The sequence below is a fragment of the Pipistrellus kuhlii genome, unplaced genomic scaffold, assembly GCF_014108245.1.
Source record: "Pipistrellus kuhlii isolate mPipKuh1 unplaced genomic scaffold, mPipKuh1.p scaffold_m20_p_10, whole genome shotgun sequence".
Taxonomy (NCBI): domain Eukaryota; kingdom Metazoa; phylum Chordata; class Mammalia; order Chiroptera; family Vespertilionidae; genus Pipistrellus; species Pipistrellus kuhlii.
The window spans coordinates 52,730,668-52,748,829 of NW_023425405.1; the positions used below are offsets into that span (position 1 = coordinate 52,730,668).

An 18,162-nucleotide genomic window follows, 5' to 3' on the forward strand; every position below is an offset into this window, starting at 1 on the left:
CTGAATTCATCAGGCACCCCACTTGCACCCTTCACAGTGACTACAGGCCCCACAAATCCTCATCATGATCTGCCCCTCTCCTTATTTATCCTAATAACCACTTCTCTTCCCCCAACCCCAACCCCAACCCCAACCTTAGCTTCCCGCTCTATCTGAAAAATTCTCTATGCGTCCAGGAAAGCAATTTCATCCATATTATAACAAAAACTCAGTTTAAAATAAAGTAGGCAAAGAGTAGTCTGAATTGCTAGAGAAACATGTTTTATATAGTTGAAAGTTCTACGGAAGCTACCAGGATTCTAAAAAATACGATTATTATAGAGTCCTTTTAAAGAAAAGATTAGGATGCTATGAAATTAGCATATGCATTATTTATGTGAAAATAAACAACAAATTGTAAAATATTATAGATAATAAAATTGTGACTAATCTAGAAAACAGACACAAGGTTAAATACAATCCTGTATTTAACATGTTTCAGGTAATAGGATACTAAATGGCTTCAAGAAAATTATCAAACTCTTTGAACAATATTTCTTTATTCTCCCAAGTGGACATACTATTCATTCTACTCAAAAATGGTTTGGGTGGTCTAATGGTCACAGTAACTACTCCCTCCCGAGTGCCATGCTGTATTTACCACACAAACGTAAGAATATCTGTTCTTCAATAAGAGACAACTTGGGGGTGGCTATATATCAGATGGCTTCCACGAAGGGTGATAGTTCTGGTTTTGCTATTTGAACAATTTTCCAAGTAAACTGTTCAAAATAGACTGTACCTATCAAATTGAACTATTAGACTAATATTGAAAATAAACCCTAGATATTATCCTGTAGAGTCAGTAAACTCACTTAGCATACTTATTTATCTACAAAAGGATACTTACTTGTAAATTATAGTCTTGCAGAATTTTAACCAAGGAATCTCTCAGATTGGGAATCTCCATTCCTTCCTTGATACGGTGAATCAGTAGAATTGGGTCAACATGCGTGCCAATATTGTTTAACAAGCCAGTAATAAACGCTACAAAATACCACAGAAAGCAATTAACATATAAGCAATTGTAATATTATGTAATTTTAAGCCAAAAACAATTCAAAGAAAAAAAAAAAGTGTCCTTCAAATTTGAATTTTAAACTCTCAAGAACTAGCCAAAACCGGTTTGGCTCAGTGGTGGAGCGTCGGTCTGCGGACTGAAAGGTCCCAGGTTCGATTCCGGTCGAGGGCATGTACATTGGTTGCAGGCATATCCCCGGTAGGGGTGTGCAAGAGGCAGCTGGTCGATGTTTCTATCTCATCGACGTTTCTAGCTCTCTATCTCTCTCCCTTCCTCTCTGTAAAAAAATCAATAAAATATTTTTAAAAAAAGAACTAATCTTACTTTACTTTCCTCATGACATAAAGTAGCACTAAATATGGAGAATTTAAAACGAATAACAAATGATTACTTCAGAATATAACTTGTGATGTTAACAGGGTGCAACTAATATTTATTGAGAATTTGCTATGGCTCAATTATCATACACTTTTCACCAATATTCTGCAAGGTAGGAGTGTTATTTGTCCCTATTTTACAGAAACAAGCAATGAAATGATTAATTTTTCCAGGATCACACAGCCAGCGAGTTTTAAGCCCAAATTCAAAAGTAAGCCAGACCCAAGTCCACGATGTGTTACACCCATTTTGCTCCCTTTAGTATACTTCAAAAACTACTTGGTCATGCTAACATTATCATTTTATTTAAAAGACAATCTTAACAGCAATTTCTAGACCTTGAAAATTCTGAGATAAGCCTTTTACCAAAAAATAAAGAGAAGGGAGGAGATTTTAAACCACTATTGCTGCTAGTTTCTGAATCATTTCTTTTTTCTTCAGAGAACTTAGGTTATTGTTAGGTGACTACTTTTTCCAAGATGGGAGACCCAACACGGTAGTCAAGCGGAGGGCCAATCAGTAAATTCCTGGTGCAGTAGGTAAAAATCCATTTCCTGGGGACACAGGTAACATTACCAGGTTAACCATTTGCTCTTTAACACATCCGGGTAACTCAGAGTGATGGACTCCAGGCTGCACTGCACAGGACTGGGATTGGAAAGCATTTCAGTGTGCCTGGCCTATCTTTATTATAGATACTTGACCATATTTTTTAACTCAATGTGTCTTGAGGTAATTCTTACAGACGTAACTGGCTATATCGAGAGAAAAAGTTATGACCGCAGATGGTTTTTCTGCTTACGTGGTTTGTCGATGGAATATAAAATCAGGTCCTCCCAGAGCTCTGCATCGTCTTGCTCCTTGGCAAATTCAATTGCTTTATCCACATCATGTAATTCCTCCATGATCATCTTCAGGGCACTCCGGCTATTACCCATTCGGCCTAGCAAAGATGTGAGAAATACCTCATTCAGGACATTTTAATAAAACATTGTTAAAGAAATAGCATATCTCTTTATTTATTCACCCAGTTTTAAAGCTAACACAAAGCACATTTTCCTATGTGACATTCACATAACATAATAAAATAAATGTCTCCTATTAGCTAGGTGTCTACTGTGTTCTGAGCACTCATCACTGGGATCATTCATCCCCAAGAGGTTTTGATTCTGGTTGGGAGGAGAAACACAGAGATCAGCGGGCCTTTCTTAGCCTAGAAGGTAACGCGGATGGCAGGAGCAGGCTGCTCTGCTTCCCTAAAAATGTAAACACTCAGTGGAAGTGGACATGGATGCTAGTCACACAGCCAAGTCAATGCCCAGCCAGCCTGTGGCTGTGTCCTGCCCCTCTCTGCTGTGCTGCGGTGCTATTGTCTGGGGAGGCTGAAGCCATGCCCCTGAGCACACAGAGTATATGAAGGGGCAGGCAGGAAGCTGAAAGCTGGAATTGACACAGCGCTGCGTCCACCATGGAACAGGACAGGGAGCAGCTGTCAGAATGACTGGCTTCCTGCACATCCCTGGTGAGCCACTGAAAGCGGCAGGACTGAGGGGCGGGGACGGGGAGGGGGTGGAGGGGAGGCACCGCCATGGTCAGTGCATGGCCCTCCATTGTGCCCATCCAGGCCGGGCGCAGCTTGCGGAGGCTTTTCCCTCCTGGAGCCGCTCTTCTCAGAGCTGTGGTATCCAGCCGCTTTTCCTTTTTCCAAAACATTTTTTTTTTTTTTTTTAATTGGAAAGCAAGCTCTAGCTTGCGGTTCCTGAGATCCCTGGGCCATAAAGTGCGCCTCCGGGCCTTGCTAAGCCCCCCTTCCCCACCTCCTGCATTGAGTGTCTGCCTCCTGGTGGTCAGTGTGCGTCATAGTGACTGGTCATTCCGCATAATGGTCAGTTAGGCATATACACACATACATATGCAGTAGAGGCCCAGTGCACGAAATGTGTGCACTGGGGGTGGGAGGGTCCCTCAGGCCGGCCTGTGTCCTCTCACAGTCCAGGACCCCTCGCTCCTTACCACCTGCCTGCTTGCTGCTCCTCACCGCTGGGCTCGCTGTTCCTTAGTGCTGCTGCAGAGGGGGGAGAGGCTCCCGCCAACGCTGCTGCACTCGCCAGCCGTGAGCCCGGCTTCTGGCTGAGCAGTGCTCTCCCTGTGGGAGCGCAGTGACCAGCAGGGGGCAGCTCCTGTGTTGAGCGTCTGCCCCCTGGTGGTCAGTGTGCCCCATATCAACCGATCGTTCTGGCCATTCCACCGTAGTGGTTGCCTAGGCTTTTATTATATAGAAGACAGAGGTCACCCCATTAAATTCAATGAAAGTAAGTAAATAAAATAAGTAGATAAAGGCCTTGGAGTCGTTCTGCCTCTTAGGCAGCTCTGCATATTGCTCTTCCAATACACTGTGTGGCAACCTCAACCTCAGTGATCAGACCGCGGCCTCATTTCCCTTCTCTTCCATGTTCAGGGGAAACCCTTTGAGCAACTCTCATGAAGTGAGTCTTTACCAACTATGCTTCAATTTGATTATCTTTATGCACTTTGCTCATTCATTTCCTGGCATTTCAATGGTTTTGTTATCAATTTCCATGAGTTTTCAATGTAATACATGTAGAAAGCTTTACTCAGGGCAAGGACAGCGGCTGCCTGGCTGTGGGCAATCGCCCTTCTCCTTGCCCTTGGCCTGCGGCAAGAGCTAGTAATGGATCTTGAGTCCTTCTCACTCTGGGAAGCCATTATTAAAGCAAACAGCTGGCCTGTGAGTAAGATTACATCCCGTTTTTTATGTTTCTACAGCATTTTGCTTTTCCTACACATATTCCCAGTTTGTATCTTTAAAAATGGTTCATTTTTTAAAATTTGTATATAAATTTTAAGTTTTTGCAACTTAAAAAGGATACTATGCTTCCCTTATAAGTTCTCTACTGCTTCTAAGACAACTGAAAGGTGGAGATAGGAGCCTGAGGACCAGGGACAACTGACAGCTAGGTCATATTACAGACTCGCCCTCTCTTTTGAAAATTATGACATTCAATTGCATTTCCTCCATTATTTAGGGTGTGATTCTTGAAAATGAAAATTATTTATTTTCTATCAAGATGGTGGTAATATAAGCTGATGTGTTTGTTTGTTACACTATACTAATATGATACCTCAACAGCATTTATTAAATAACTCTTCCTTCTCTATGAGCTGTGAAGCCTCCTTTTTCATGTATTAAATTCTTATACAAAGGGGTTTTAACCTCTGTCTTACTTTGCTCTAAAACCTATGCCATTCTTAGACAATTTATATCACATTTTCACCCCGTTTCTTAGTTTATGGGGACCAAAATGAGTGAAAACTACTTACTTAGAAGATAAACAGTCTCTTCTACGAAGTTTCTCTGGTGACAGATCTCAAGAGCCTTCAAATAAAGCAGGACAAAAATGTTACCATGGGTTCCCAGACAAGAACAAATATTAATAGAATCCCTTAAACACACAATTTGAAAGAATTTTTCCATTGCATCACTTAAAAAACAAACAAACAAACAAACAAACAAAAACAAAGCAAACAAACAAAAACACAACTTTCCTTAGGTTTGCTGGTTTCTGGATCCATTTATCTCTCAGAGAGTTACTGGTCTCTATACAATTCATTGATATGGGGCACACTGACCACCAAGTAGCATACAGGTGTGGGCATAAGCAGTTTATAGAGTTGTGAGTATGCAAAGCAGAGTTTAATCTTTTTTAAAAATATATGTTTTTATTGATTTTCATACAGAGGGAGAGGGAGAGAGAGAAAGAAACACCAATGAGAGAATTAGCAATCGGCTGCCTCCTGCACACCCCCTACTGGGGATCAAGTCATTGTCTTGATCAGATCAAACTGTGATGACCTGGAGTTTATCCTTTTTTCTTTTAAAAAAATATATATTTCTTTATTGATTTCATAGAGAGAGAAGGAGAGAGAGATAGAAACATCAATGATGAGAGAGAATCATTGATCTACTTCCTGTACACCCCCCACTGGGGATTGAGCCCGAAACCCCAGGCATGTGCCCTTGGCCAGAATCAAACCTGGGACCCTTCAGTCCACAGGCTGACGCTCTATCCACTGAGCCAAGCCGGCCAGGGCCAAAGTTTATTAATTATTGTATTATATATTTATGTGACAACTGTAAACTGACTTTTGCTCATCCCTCTGTTTGAGACACCTTAGAGCATTCCGTGGGTAAAGGCAGAAAGCAAGAAGCTGAGAGGCCCCTTCCCACCAAGCTTTCTCGCTTTCTGCTGCTTAGGCTCCTTCCCAGCATTGCCGTTCCCAACCGGCCCACTGTCCTCGGGTGAGCTGTTTCCCTCCACGGATGCAGCTGCGTAAAGGATCTGCTCACTGTGCACGTCCTCAATACTGAGTGCACATCACAGCTCAGTAAACATTTGCTATATAAATGAATAAGTACTGGGAATATTTCTATTGCTGGTTCACAGGGCTTAAAATAACTCTGTTCAAGGATCTGTCAAAAGTGAGAGAAAAAACACATCTAGCAATCAAGAAGGAGGAGATCAAGTGAAGAAATGAAGGACTACACAGATGATAGCATTTCCTTGAATGTAAGAAACAATACCAATACACGCTTATAAACAACTTGAACAGACACAAATTTACTATACACTCTGCTGGGCACTAGAGAGTCACTGGATGGAGATGCAACAATGCTAGAAACACAAATGCTGATGATGGTGATGACACGTAAAAGGAAGATGAGGAGGAGATGGGGGTGGCTCAGTAGACGTGGAGGCAGCATGAGTCCACCAGGGAGTGTGACAGAGAAGTGAGAACACAGAATCTCTTGACCAGGGGAGCATGGATAGAGGGCTATGTGCATCCATACAGGACCTGAGTTCCGGGGTGGCCCTTCAGAGGGACATCTGAACGGGTGCCGTATGCGTGAGCCTTCACTGTAACCTCACTCACATGCTACTAAGGACCCTTCTTATTTTGTTACTCTGCTTCAAGTTGAGAATCTTTAGGTAGCCTCGGAAGCCCTGCCTTTCTGTGCAGTAACACCTCAAACCTTGCTCATCTCTCTACCATTGCCCCTCGGCCTGGAGGGCAGCCCTCCCACTTCATTCTCCACCCTGGCAAGTCCTTCAGATAAAAGCCTCCTTGGACCCACACCACGCCAGATCCCAGGCGCTTACTCTCACTGCACCTGCACACGTCTGGCTCATAGGTATGCAATAAGTGATTTTTTTCAATAAATGAAAAGGTTTCAGGAGGAAGATCACTGGGTTGCACAGTTAGAGCAGTCAGTCAAAAACAACCAGCCAAGGTTATTTTAAAAACCAAAACCAAGGAGGTAAAAAGAACAGCTCAAGTTCTTTAGCTCTTCCGGCTCAATGGGCCATCTTGGGAAATGACAGCAGGAGATAGTTTTGACATTTTGATTTTGACTTTAAATTTTTTGAGTAAAATATATATTTAAATCTTGTCTATGGTGGGAGATTAACAACTAAAAGGGAGGGAAAAAATGCTGATCATAGAGATCAATGATGTAGGTGAGGGAAACACAAATGAAATATAAAAAAGTGGAAAAAACAAATAACACCTTATTGGGGAATGGCAATGACCTTAGGATGGCATTTTAAAGTACACAAATCATTTAAGGGAGGAAATGAGAAGAGCTGAAGGTCACAAAGAGGAAGAAACACCATTCATTCAATTTCTCACAAGATTCCTTTAAGTTACATGGCGGAGACAACTAGTTGTCCCCCAATGTCTTTTACTCATTTCTTCTACTGTAATAAGGTTTCAGGAGGGGAACTGCCAGAATTAAAAAAAAATCTCCAAGTCTCCCCAGAAATGAACCAGAAACACGGAAGCTTCTGGGAATGCTCTTTAAGAAGTAGCATGTGAGAACTTTTCTCTCTCTCATTTTTAGTCTTTTCATCCAATCTGATCCTACAAACATGGATGCTACTATCTCATATCACAAGGTCAAGGTCATAAATGGTGGGGGAGCAAGGGAAAAGGCCCTGTGACATGCACCACCAGCAGAACACTCCACAGGACTTCCATGTGACAGAGAACTAAACTGCTACTCTGTTTAAGCCACTAATATTTTGAAATTTTTATCACTCATGGCCGAGTCTAATCCTAACTATCACTTAGAAACTCCATATTCATCTTTTTTTTTTTTTTTTTAAATCCTCATCTTTTTATTGATTTTTTAGAGAGAGAAGAAGGGAGGAAGGGGAGGTTGGAAGGGAGAGAAAGAAAAGAGAGACTTCAATCACTTGCCTCCCAGAGACTTCAATCAATTATGCACCCAGACAGGATATCAAAACCGCTATCTATATGCCCTGATCAAGAACTGAACTTGCAACCTTTTCTGGTGTAGGAGATGATGATCCAACCAACTGAGCCACCCAGCCATGGCACTCCTCATTCATTTTGATTAAAAAGACGGTTTACCTCTCTCTACACTGTCATGCCTATAAATCATCATCCTACACAATGGAACTTTCTTACCAATTCTAACTCTTCCGGGATGATAGAACAGAGTCAGGATACACATGTGAGAATTTTAAACAGTAAGAGAAAAAGCAAAAATCTGAAGTCAGAGGATCTGGGACTATTTCAACAAAAAAATTATTGAGAAACCAAGGGAGTGCCCAGGTTAGTGCTAGCAGACGGAGATACAGATAGACAGTTTACTGTTTAGTGAGACTGTAACATTCACAGGTAAACAGATAATGGTAATAACACAACTGGATAGGTACAATGCTCAGAGAAAGACAGTATGAATAAAGATGAATAAGCTGATTAAAGTAGTTTATTACTGGAAGGTATCCAAAAACCAATTATGTACCTGGAATTTACTGACACATAAAGTGCCAGCAGATGTTTCCAACTGAACCACCCCCCTCTTAAGTGCAAGTGCTTGAGAACATGCTTGTCTCAAACCACATGAGTCAGGAGGCTCTCCGAGCGACCCCAGACAGCAGCCACTTGCTACTTGTCGCTATTGAAATCTATTATATTAAACATTCAGTTCCTCTCTAGCCACTTTTCAAATATTCAACTACAGCGCATTCTACAGGATAAAACTGCTGAAAGCTCTTTTAGGATACTATCAAATATGACCATTCATGTACAACATAACACCTAAAGGCAAATTTGAAGTCAAGATGGGTCTTTAATGCAAGCAGATGTGTGACACCAAGCTCAAAGGTAATGTGAATCTCTGAAATGTGAATATCACAGAATTTTAAATGTTTTATGTTCCTAATAGTATCTTAAATTATCCTTTCTCATATATGAGAACGTAGAACTAGAATAATTTCTGAAAATTTTGAGTAAAGTCTAAAAAATTTTCTGGCTCAAATAATTTTTTTTATTCTTGACACAGTGCAACATAAGATCATGCCTCCTTGTTTTAGATTCTTGAATGTTCCTGGGCCATAGTGCTCCCTCTAGAGGAAAAAGTATGAAAACTACGATTTTGAAAGCTAATAGGGCATCAGGTAAAAGTGGAAATACTGGTAGTATTGATAGTAAAAATAAAGGTAAAAAAATGACAGAAATTGAGTAAAAAATGTTGCAAAAATAATATTTTAATTTTCCCTTTCCCGATGTAGTATAAGGAACATAGTTTGGGGAAAACTAACAAGAATCTTATCAATAATAAATTAATGATTTCTACCTAGCATTGAGTTTGCCATAGTTTATCTAATTTTGTCTTTAAATTTCTTTAATAAAAATCTACAAACTTTGCATTTCCCAACTTTTTCTAGATTATAGATTTTGTAGTTAGAAAAGAGGGAGAACATTTGCTTTTACTTTTAGAGTAATATGATGTATTTCCAAATGTATTTTTTGAGAAAGTGTCTCAGGGGTAAAATATAAAATGTTAAAATTTTTGAAAAGTTAAGTTAATATGCAGGCAAGATATTTTTTTCATTTACTACAGATTTTGAAAATCCATTGAGCTGAAACTGGTTTATAGTAAATCCAATTCATGTAAAGTTAACCATAATGGGCTAAAGAAAATAAAGAAACTAGGTTGTGAGTGCTCATAAGCTGGGTCAAACATTTGTTGTTGTTAATATATACAGCTGATTATAAAGTACTTTTTACCTCGCCACCTGAATTTATTTAATAAGACACTTGTACATGTTGGATAGCACTCCAGATGTTGTAAGAATCATGGGAAACCATACTGATGGCCTTAAGTTGCCCAGTTTCTAGTACCTGCACAGGATATTTATAGTTTATTTATTATAGGAACATCTAACTTGCTAGTTCATGTTCAACCCTCACTAGAACGTTGTTTGTACTCATTTAGGCACTCACCCATGATACAACACACATTAAGTGTTTAGCAGGTGCTGGTTACTGGGTTCTAAAACGAATGAGAAAAACTCCTTATCTTTGAAGAATTTACAAGATACTGGGGGGAAAAGGCTAAAATATGATAATTATAATGGGATGCAGTATGCTAGAGAAATGAACTGTAGAGTGGGAGAGATACAGAAACACACAAGGTGGCTGTTTTATTTTTTATTATTATTATTTTAATACATATTTTATTGATTTTTTACCGAGAGGAAGAGAGAAGGATAGAGAGTTAGAAACATCAATGAGAGAGAATCATCGACCAGCCACCTCTTGCACACCCCCTACTGGGGATGTGCCCGCAACCAAGGTACATGCCCTGGACCGGAATTGACCTGGCACCTTTCAATCCACAGGCTGACGCTCTATCCATGGAGACAAACCGGTTTCGGCCAACGTGGTTACTTAAAGCAGACAAGAGTGCAGGGCCTGAGTTATCAACTTTGAACCCTGAGTGGAGCGAGTCCTTCTGGCTCAGGACAGTCTGTGTCTCCCTCTCAGGCTACCTCTGAGGCTCCATGCTGATCCTGGTGCCCTGACTCAGACTCCTGACACAGTGTCTGATCTATGGTCGACTAACCCTGGATTAACCCTTTATTCCAATTAAACCTGGCACAGAAAAAAATCTTTGGGCTTCTTACCAAAATCTAATCCATCAGGATCTCCACCTCTTATCAGAATGCCCCGCCAAACCTCTTCTTAGAGCAACAGTCTTCCCCTGGAAGAGGGACGGATGAGCAGGGACAGGAAGACTAGCCTGACCAGCAGCTTACCCACAATGACAACTTCCTCACCTGCAGCGTGTGAGTGGGGGAGCTGTGACTTACCTTTTCGAGTGGGCAATGGGTACTGTCTCGGAGAAATGGAAGTAAGTTTGGTCGATCATACTCAGCATAAAGGCTGATCTGTTTTTCATGGTAGCGCTGCCCCTTATGATGGTCTCTCTTGAAAAGCTTATGCAGATACTAAAAAGAACAAAGGGGTAAACCAGGAATGTTAAAATGATAAAAGCAATACCCGTTTAATACCTTACAAGAAAAAAAAAATCTGAATGTGAAAGAGAAATATCTTTGCCAGAACAAGGATACTCAGACCCTTTCTCTGGCCCAGAATGTCTTGGCTATACCACTTCCTATCCAGTGGGCAAGTCACCAATCTCTCTGTGACTGAGTTTCTTTACCTGCAAAAATCTCAATGGGTTGCTGTGCGGTTTGAAGGAGTTGCCATTTGTAAATCACTCAGAACCACGCCTGGCACACACTAAGCATTACAGAAATGCTAATGATGGTACAGTTGACCCTTGAACAACAGGGATTTGAACTGTGTGGGTCAACTTATATGCTAATTTTTTTCAATAAATATACTGTCACCTCTCTGTATCAGGGGTTTCGCATTGCAGATTCAGCCAACTGCAGATCAAGCACAGTATTTTTTATCTGAAGTTGGGGAACCACGTTGTGGACGGCTGAGGGTATGCTTTATTCTATGCTATTTTATAAAAGGTGCTTGAGCATCTGCACACTTTGGTAACCACAGGGGGTCTTGGAGCCAGTCCCCCAGGATACAGAGGGGTGACTGTAGTGAAGTTTTTGGAGAGTCAAAGGTTATACACGATCTTCACCTCTGTGGGTTAATCCTGGCATTGTTCAAGGGTCAACCATAGTTGTTTATATTGTCACCATCATCTATTTTGCTGCAGTAATAAAACGCTTGATTAGTGGTCTTTTGAGATCATAAAAATTCTTGCCTTTATATAAAAGGGAATAGAGTTATAGGACAAGAACATGATCTTAAAAATTTGAGCAATAAGCACTCAATTAATTCTCATACCTTCTCCATCTCCTCTGTTAGGATTATTGAGAATCTGTATTTGCAATGATATGCTGCCTGTACCGGTGACATCAAAGATAAAAATAACAACTAAAAGTCAAGAAGAATACAGGTATTCTAAATTAATTTTCAAAAGTGATTACTTCCCCTACCTGTCTGAAACAGTTAATGGACTTCAAAGGAAATGAGTAATTCACTTTGCACTCAGAGGCAAGATTAAGTCTATCAATACATCACACAGAAATTGAAATTAATGTAAGCAAACATCCCATAACCCACGGGAGGCTAAAGGACTGCATCACACCGTTCATGTAAGTGCATTCGAACCTCTAGAAAACTGGTTCAGAAGAAGCACAGAGCATCCGCTTGCCCCTGAGGTTGGTGCTGTCTGTGGGTTAGGTGACCTTTGACATTCTGTGATGTTAGGGTCACTAAAGAAGCCCGAAGGCAGGAAAGGGGGAACAGTCAGACAGACCTCCACGCGGTCTGACAGAGGCAGCTGCCCTCCACTGACCCTGGCTGGGGTCAGCGTGTGAGCTGGACACACAGAGGCATAAGCAGGAACAAATGCATAGAGACATCCCATTACCTGACAGGAAGATGAGCCACTTTAGGGTGAGGTCGCCACCATTTCCCCAATGCACTAATTACACTATTCACACTGTCACACAGGCACCCACCGCCTGTGATCCTCCCTCATGGCACAAGAGAGCCCAAAATCATTGCTTTATAAACAAACGCCAGGGTGGCCAGCACAGGGCCACCTTGCTTGGGTCAGCAGATAATCTTGAGATTTCCAGTCACAAACAACACAGCAACAGCATCTGCACAAAACTGTAACACTCTATTCCCAGAGCCTCCTCCTGGGGTACAAAGAGGTGGTCTCAGACACAGGAGCACTCTCTACCAGAACAATCCCTATTGTCACTGAAGCCTTTTCTTTACAGTTTTTAAAGGACACAGCAAACACCTACTCCTGCTTTACTCCCATGATGACAGCAACGCAGACAAACAAGATATTCCCCAGATCCAGAACAGAGGGCCTTAACAGCATCACCACCAAGACCACTCCAGTGAAGTGGGATTAACGACTGTCAAGTGAGGGGGGGGGGGGGGGAATAGACTATCCTTTGATCATTCTGTGGTGTTGTAATCTATAATAATAAAAGTATAATATGCTAATTAGACCAGACGTCTTTCCATATGTCCTTCCTTCTGGACAAAGCCACAGTGAGCAGGGGCTGAGGCAGAAGTGGCAGAGGCCCCCGACCATGGCAGCGATGGGTGGAAGGCCATGGCGGCGATGGTGGCGGGAGCCAGGGCCAAGGCCCTTGCATGAATTTCATAAGGGCCTCTAGTCTATATATAAAAGCCTAAGCGACTGACCATTTGACCATTATCTGTGATACACACTGACCACCAGGGGCAGACGCTCAACGCACATGCATGGAAATACGGAACAGACTGATAAATCTCAGAGGGAAGGGGGAAGAGGAAAAAGTAGGAAGAGATTAACAAATGATCCTATATGCATACTAGAGACCTGGTGCACAGATTCATGCACCACTGGGGTCCCTCAGCCTGGCCTGAGGGGATCAAGCCAAAACTGGTCTGGTGCATGGATTTGTGCACCAGTGGGGTCCCTTAGCTTGGCCTGTGGGGATCGGGCCGAATCCGTGCACCAGGCCTCTGACATCCTTGAGGGGTCCTGGATTGTACAAATCCATGCCCAGGGCCTCTAGTTTATGCTACAATTATGTCAAACAGCAATGATAGAAGGAAGGTGCTTACTCCCAGGCACAGTTTGATCAATACAAAAATAAATAAAACTTTTTTTTAAATCACAAATCACTTATGAGTCAAATGAAAGTGTCTAATCTGTAACCTAACCTGGATGCAGAGCACATGCTGAACATTAATAATTACAGAACACTATTTGTGGTCAAACCGGCAATCTGAGTATGAACGTGAAGAGTTCACTGCAGGATTCTCTCCCCAATACTGAAAGGTGATGTGTCCCACTACGCAATCTAAAGGGCAAAAGAAGATGATGGTTATGCTCACCACATGTTGTAATTCTGGTCTGTCTTCTAATTCTTCCACTACCTTTTTAATCTGGAGAAAAAAGGAAAATTTTAAACACAGAGTTATGAGGACAGGAATATAGATGTAACATTATCTGATAAACATCTGTTCTCTTCTTGGTTACAACCGTACCAGACACTCACCTGCTAACACATATAAAAAAAAAAAAAAAAGACAAAAAAATAAAATAAAAGACACTTACTGAAATTTTATCTTCATTGTCCAAAAGCATGTCAACAGCTTTCTGAAATTAAAAAAATAAAATAAAATAAAAAATTGCCACAGTCATTGAAATTCATCAGATAAGAAGAGAACACTGAACACAATGTATTGTATTTGCTGTCAGTTAAAGGGAGAAGGCTTATTTTCCATACAGAAGGAGGTCCTTAGCCTCACAATCACCATTAAGTGATATATTTATAAAGGAATGCATTTTAAAATGGGCCTCAACCTGAGGTCTATGTGTTCTGCATACTCCTGAAATAGTATCTTGTCATCATCCACCAAATACCAACTATCTTGACTACACACATCTGAGAGCCTCCTTGACCCCTTAGGTATCTTCAAAAGTTCTCAAGTGAATCTCAGTAGTTAGGGAGAAAGATGAGCTTTTTCTTCTGGCCGCCTGATTTTTGACCAAGTCCCTTTACAGATCTCACAGATGTAAGGAGCTGATCTTATGTGGAGAAGAGGATAAGAGCCAGAAAAAGTAAGATACCTACAGCCTGAAAATGACATAAGGCTTATGGACCTTTACAATTTACTTTAGCTACCTTGGATATTCACAAAACACAAAGTAGACTGTGTCTGCAACAAGATCCCAGGAGACTGAGCCTCAGAATACCCAGGTCCTGTTCTTGCCTCTGCTCCTCCCTACCTGTCTGCTCCAGAGAGGTTTTTTTCTTCTGAAATATGAGGATATTTAGAGATTATCCTTCAGGTATGTTATAGTTAGAAAACTCTATGATTCCTTAATGTTGGTTCATACTCTTGACTAGCAATTAGTTTTGACTCATTCACTTTTTTTTTTTTTCTACAGCTACATTTGCAAAACTAGATTCTTGAGACACATGGATGTGTAAATAAGGAGGCATAAGGACATGGGCGAGTATAATAATTTTTATGTAAGCACTTCATCCTCCTAATTATCTCTGCCAGAGAAGCAGAACCTCTATACCTGAATTTCCTGAGAACTGCAATAATTAATTTTAGAGCTGCAGTTCCTGAGGACTTGATTCATTCAGAATGAAAAATGGGCTAAAATTATCTTTAAAAAAAAGTAAATTTACCTCCTATTTAAATTAAGTTTAAGAAGACTAATAAATAGCACATAATATATGTATAACATATGTATATAATACAAATATACATAATATAGCATATAATACCCTTAAATACATTCCACTTCAAAATAAAATTGAAAAAAATCCAAGTATACCTTTTGGATCCTAAGGTTCTCCTGTGATTTATCTAAATGTTCTATTTTCTGAATAAAAACTACTGTGTTTATGAATCTCTATATTTCAATCACTAGAACCTATCATCATTGGCTTTCTCTTATAAACACACACACACAGTTTGTATCACTTTACAAGGGCCACTGTGACTAATTGCATTAGTCAAGCAATTCATTTCAAATTTGTCTTACAATAAAATAACACATTCCACATGTCTTGGACCTAAGTGTCACCTGAGGCCAGTGGATATTCCACAAGCTCAATCTGTAAATACCAAGGAATAAAATTACAACAAATAGATCAAAATAAAACTTTACTTAAAATTTCAGTCCTGGAACATACAATTAAGAGAACTGAATGAGTCAAAGCATATAGTTTCTTTGTTTCTATGAATTATGTGAATTGTTTTACTAAAAATTTATTTCCACACACAATTTCAAAAGTTTTCATCAAATTATGATTGCTTTCACAGAAACATCACATCAAATAAAGGATTTCTGAATGCCAACTTCTAAAATACCTAACATATAGAGATAGTTGGAGTGTTCTGAACACAATCAGCATACAGTTAAGCTATGTGATTTATTAGCTACTCTAGAATTTGGATAGATGTCTAATCACTAAAAATTTGGAGGAGTAAAAATAAATTATCACTATTAAAATAAAAAAAAGCATTACCTCGGAATCAAAATCCATTAACAAAACAATTTTATCCTTGATAGAGCTGAATAGATTATGCTTGTGAATCAACTGGAAAACATCCTTATGTCTTAAGGTTAAGTATATTTCCAGAGCATTGCCATAGTTTTTATCATAGGTATACCTGGTAATAAAAATGTTTTACATTAATGTTCATTAACACTTTTACTTAAACCCATATATTCATATAAAAATCATGTTTTACAATATTAAAAAATGAAAAACAGGATTAGGGAGAAAAGTTTTTTGTTTTTTTTTTTAAACTATACCTTGAGATTTAACTATACATGACCGATAAATATTTCTTTCTCACAATGTTGCAATATTTTAGAAAATTTACAGTATTCAATAAAAATGTTATTTTATAGAAATTCTCTTTTTTAAAATAGAAATCCACATATCAGAAAAAAAAAAACCCAAAAAACAAACAAACCCAAAAAACAAAAAACACACCCTATTATCCAGAATGAAGGAAATGCTTATTCGAATAGTAGAAAAATCAGTTCAAATTCTTATAAACAGTATTCAGCTGATAAATAATGATATTCCAAAAGCTTATTGATAAGGGAGCTGTATAAAATGTAATTATTTTGTTGTTGTTAAAACAATGGTTTTCACATTGCTTAACTCCCTATGCTGGCTCCGGAAAGTCAGCTGAACTAATCCGCACTGTGTCCAGGATCAGTCCTACAGAATTATTAGTATCGTTGGTGTGTTGTTGGTACTACAGAATCTAAGGAATGTCTATAACAATGTTTCCAGAAGAAAATGATGAATGCCACAAACACAAATCTCTCTATGTCAAGACCTTCCTTGGTCGTGGCAAAAGATGTAAGATAGGCCAAGGAGTGGTAGGAGTGTCAAGGAGGGCCTGAAGCAGAACTGTCATCCTGAGATCACCTGCAGTTGGCTTCTTGTTCACTAGACCAGCAGTCACCAACCTTTCGGACTTCACAGACCACCAGTGGCCCATGGACCACTAGTGGGCGACCACTATACTAGACTAAGGCTCTGTGAGGGCCTGGGCGTGCCTTATCTATCTCTCTGTGACAGGCATATAGCACAGAGCCTGGGCCACTTTGTAAAAGTACCGATAAATATGAAACATAATCCAGATTCCATTTCCTACGCCCTACATGAACGCTAGGTACTGTCCTTAGTTCTTGATTATGACAAATCACTTCAGTCTTAAAAGCATCCCCTAAGGAATTGTTACCTGCAATCTTACAGATAAGGAGTCTAAGGTCTTAGAGACTTACAGACCAGAGATCCAAGAACGACAGAATCCACAGACTTGTGGGGAAACCATTCTGCCTACGTAATCTCAGATGCAGCATCCTTCCCTCCCAGAACCACTGCCTCTACCAAGTACTGCTGACCAGGACTCTTCTCCTCTAGGAAACAGATTACGTTACAATTGCACATATTTTTCTTGCCTCGTAGTTGTTCACTGAAGGCTCATGAAAGGCTTTCACTAAGAGGGAATATAGAAAAATGGTATAAAGGACTCCCTTCCCTCTGTCCTCCCTACTCAGAGTTTACCAGACCTAAAATAGGAAAAACATCCCATGTAGACCGATTTGAAAAAAGCAGCACTAAGTCATACTCACAGTTCTGCCAGGGTCTGTAATAAGGTCCTGTTCTGGCTGTCTTTCTTCAGGTGCTCCCGAACTGCTTGAACTATGACCGAATTGTTGTACAGATCTCCGGGCCATTCTCGGACCAGCGTGGCAAAACCCTAACCAAGGGGGAGAAAGAAGAACACTCTCTAAATAGGTAACGATCTAAATCACATGTGTCAAACACAAGGCCCGGGGGCCAAATCCGTCCCGCCAGGCCTTGCAATGTGGCCCGCACCGCGCTGTCATCACTGCACTCCACTGCGTTTCCATCACAATGACAGTTTATGACTGTTCAGTAAACCATTCGGCCTGCGATTTAGGCTGGATTTTAGATTTTGGCCCCTTCTCTGATTGAGTTCGACACCCCTAATCTAAATAGTCCTAAAAGTATTCATGGAAACAGACAAAATAATTTTATGATGGAAACCTTGGTCCATAAATGTATCAATGTATCAATTTCCAGACTATAGATTTGGGGGTAGCCAAGAGAGGCAGAATTACTGCACCCTAATCGCAATTTACCACTCCTGGGAAAGCAGGTGGTGTCATCCACGTCTACTCTTAGTTTATGAAATGCACAAATAAGAAATGCCCTCTGGTCCTCCAATGAAGCATCACTGCACAGAGAGAATGTGGGTTTGACTTGCTCTGTCCT

At 40.3% G+C, this 18,162-nt stretch overlaps 1 protein-coding gene across 2 annotated transcripts in view; it reads right to left on the reverse strand.

The window, feature by feature from the left end:
• VPS41 (VPS41 subunit of HOPS complex) overlaps window positions 1-18,162 on the reverse strand; it is a 113,198-nt gene that overhangs the window by 8,122 nt on the left and 86,914 nt on the right. For both annotated transcript variants that reach the window (XM_036429762.2, XM_045578601.1), the window contains exons 18-25: window positions 17,496-17,623; window positions 15,865-16,009; window positions 13,932-13,973; window positions 13,709-13,759; window positions 10,642-10,779; window positions 4,781-4,835; window positions 2,241-2,381; window positions 890-1,026 (exon numbers count right to left, since the gene is read on the reverse strand). In XM_036429762.2, coding sequence (XP_036285655.1) covers window positions 890-1,026; window positions 2,241-2,381; window positions 4,781-4,835; window positions 10,642-10,779; window positions 13,709-13,759; window positions 13,932-13,973; window positions 15,865-16,009; window positions 17,496-17,623 — 837 coding nt within the window. The remainder of the gene's footprint in view (window positions 1-889; window positions 1,027-2,240; window positions 2,382-4,780; window positions 4,836-10,641; window positions 10,780-13,708; window positions 13,760-13,931; window positions 13,974-15,864; window positions 16,010-17,495; window positions 17,624-18,162) is intronic.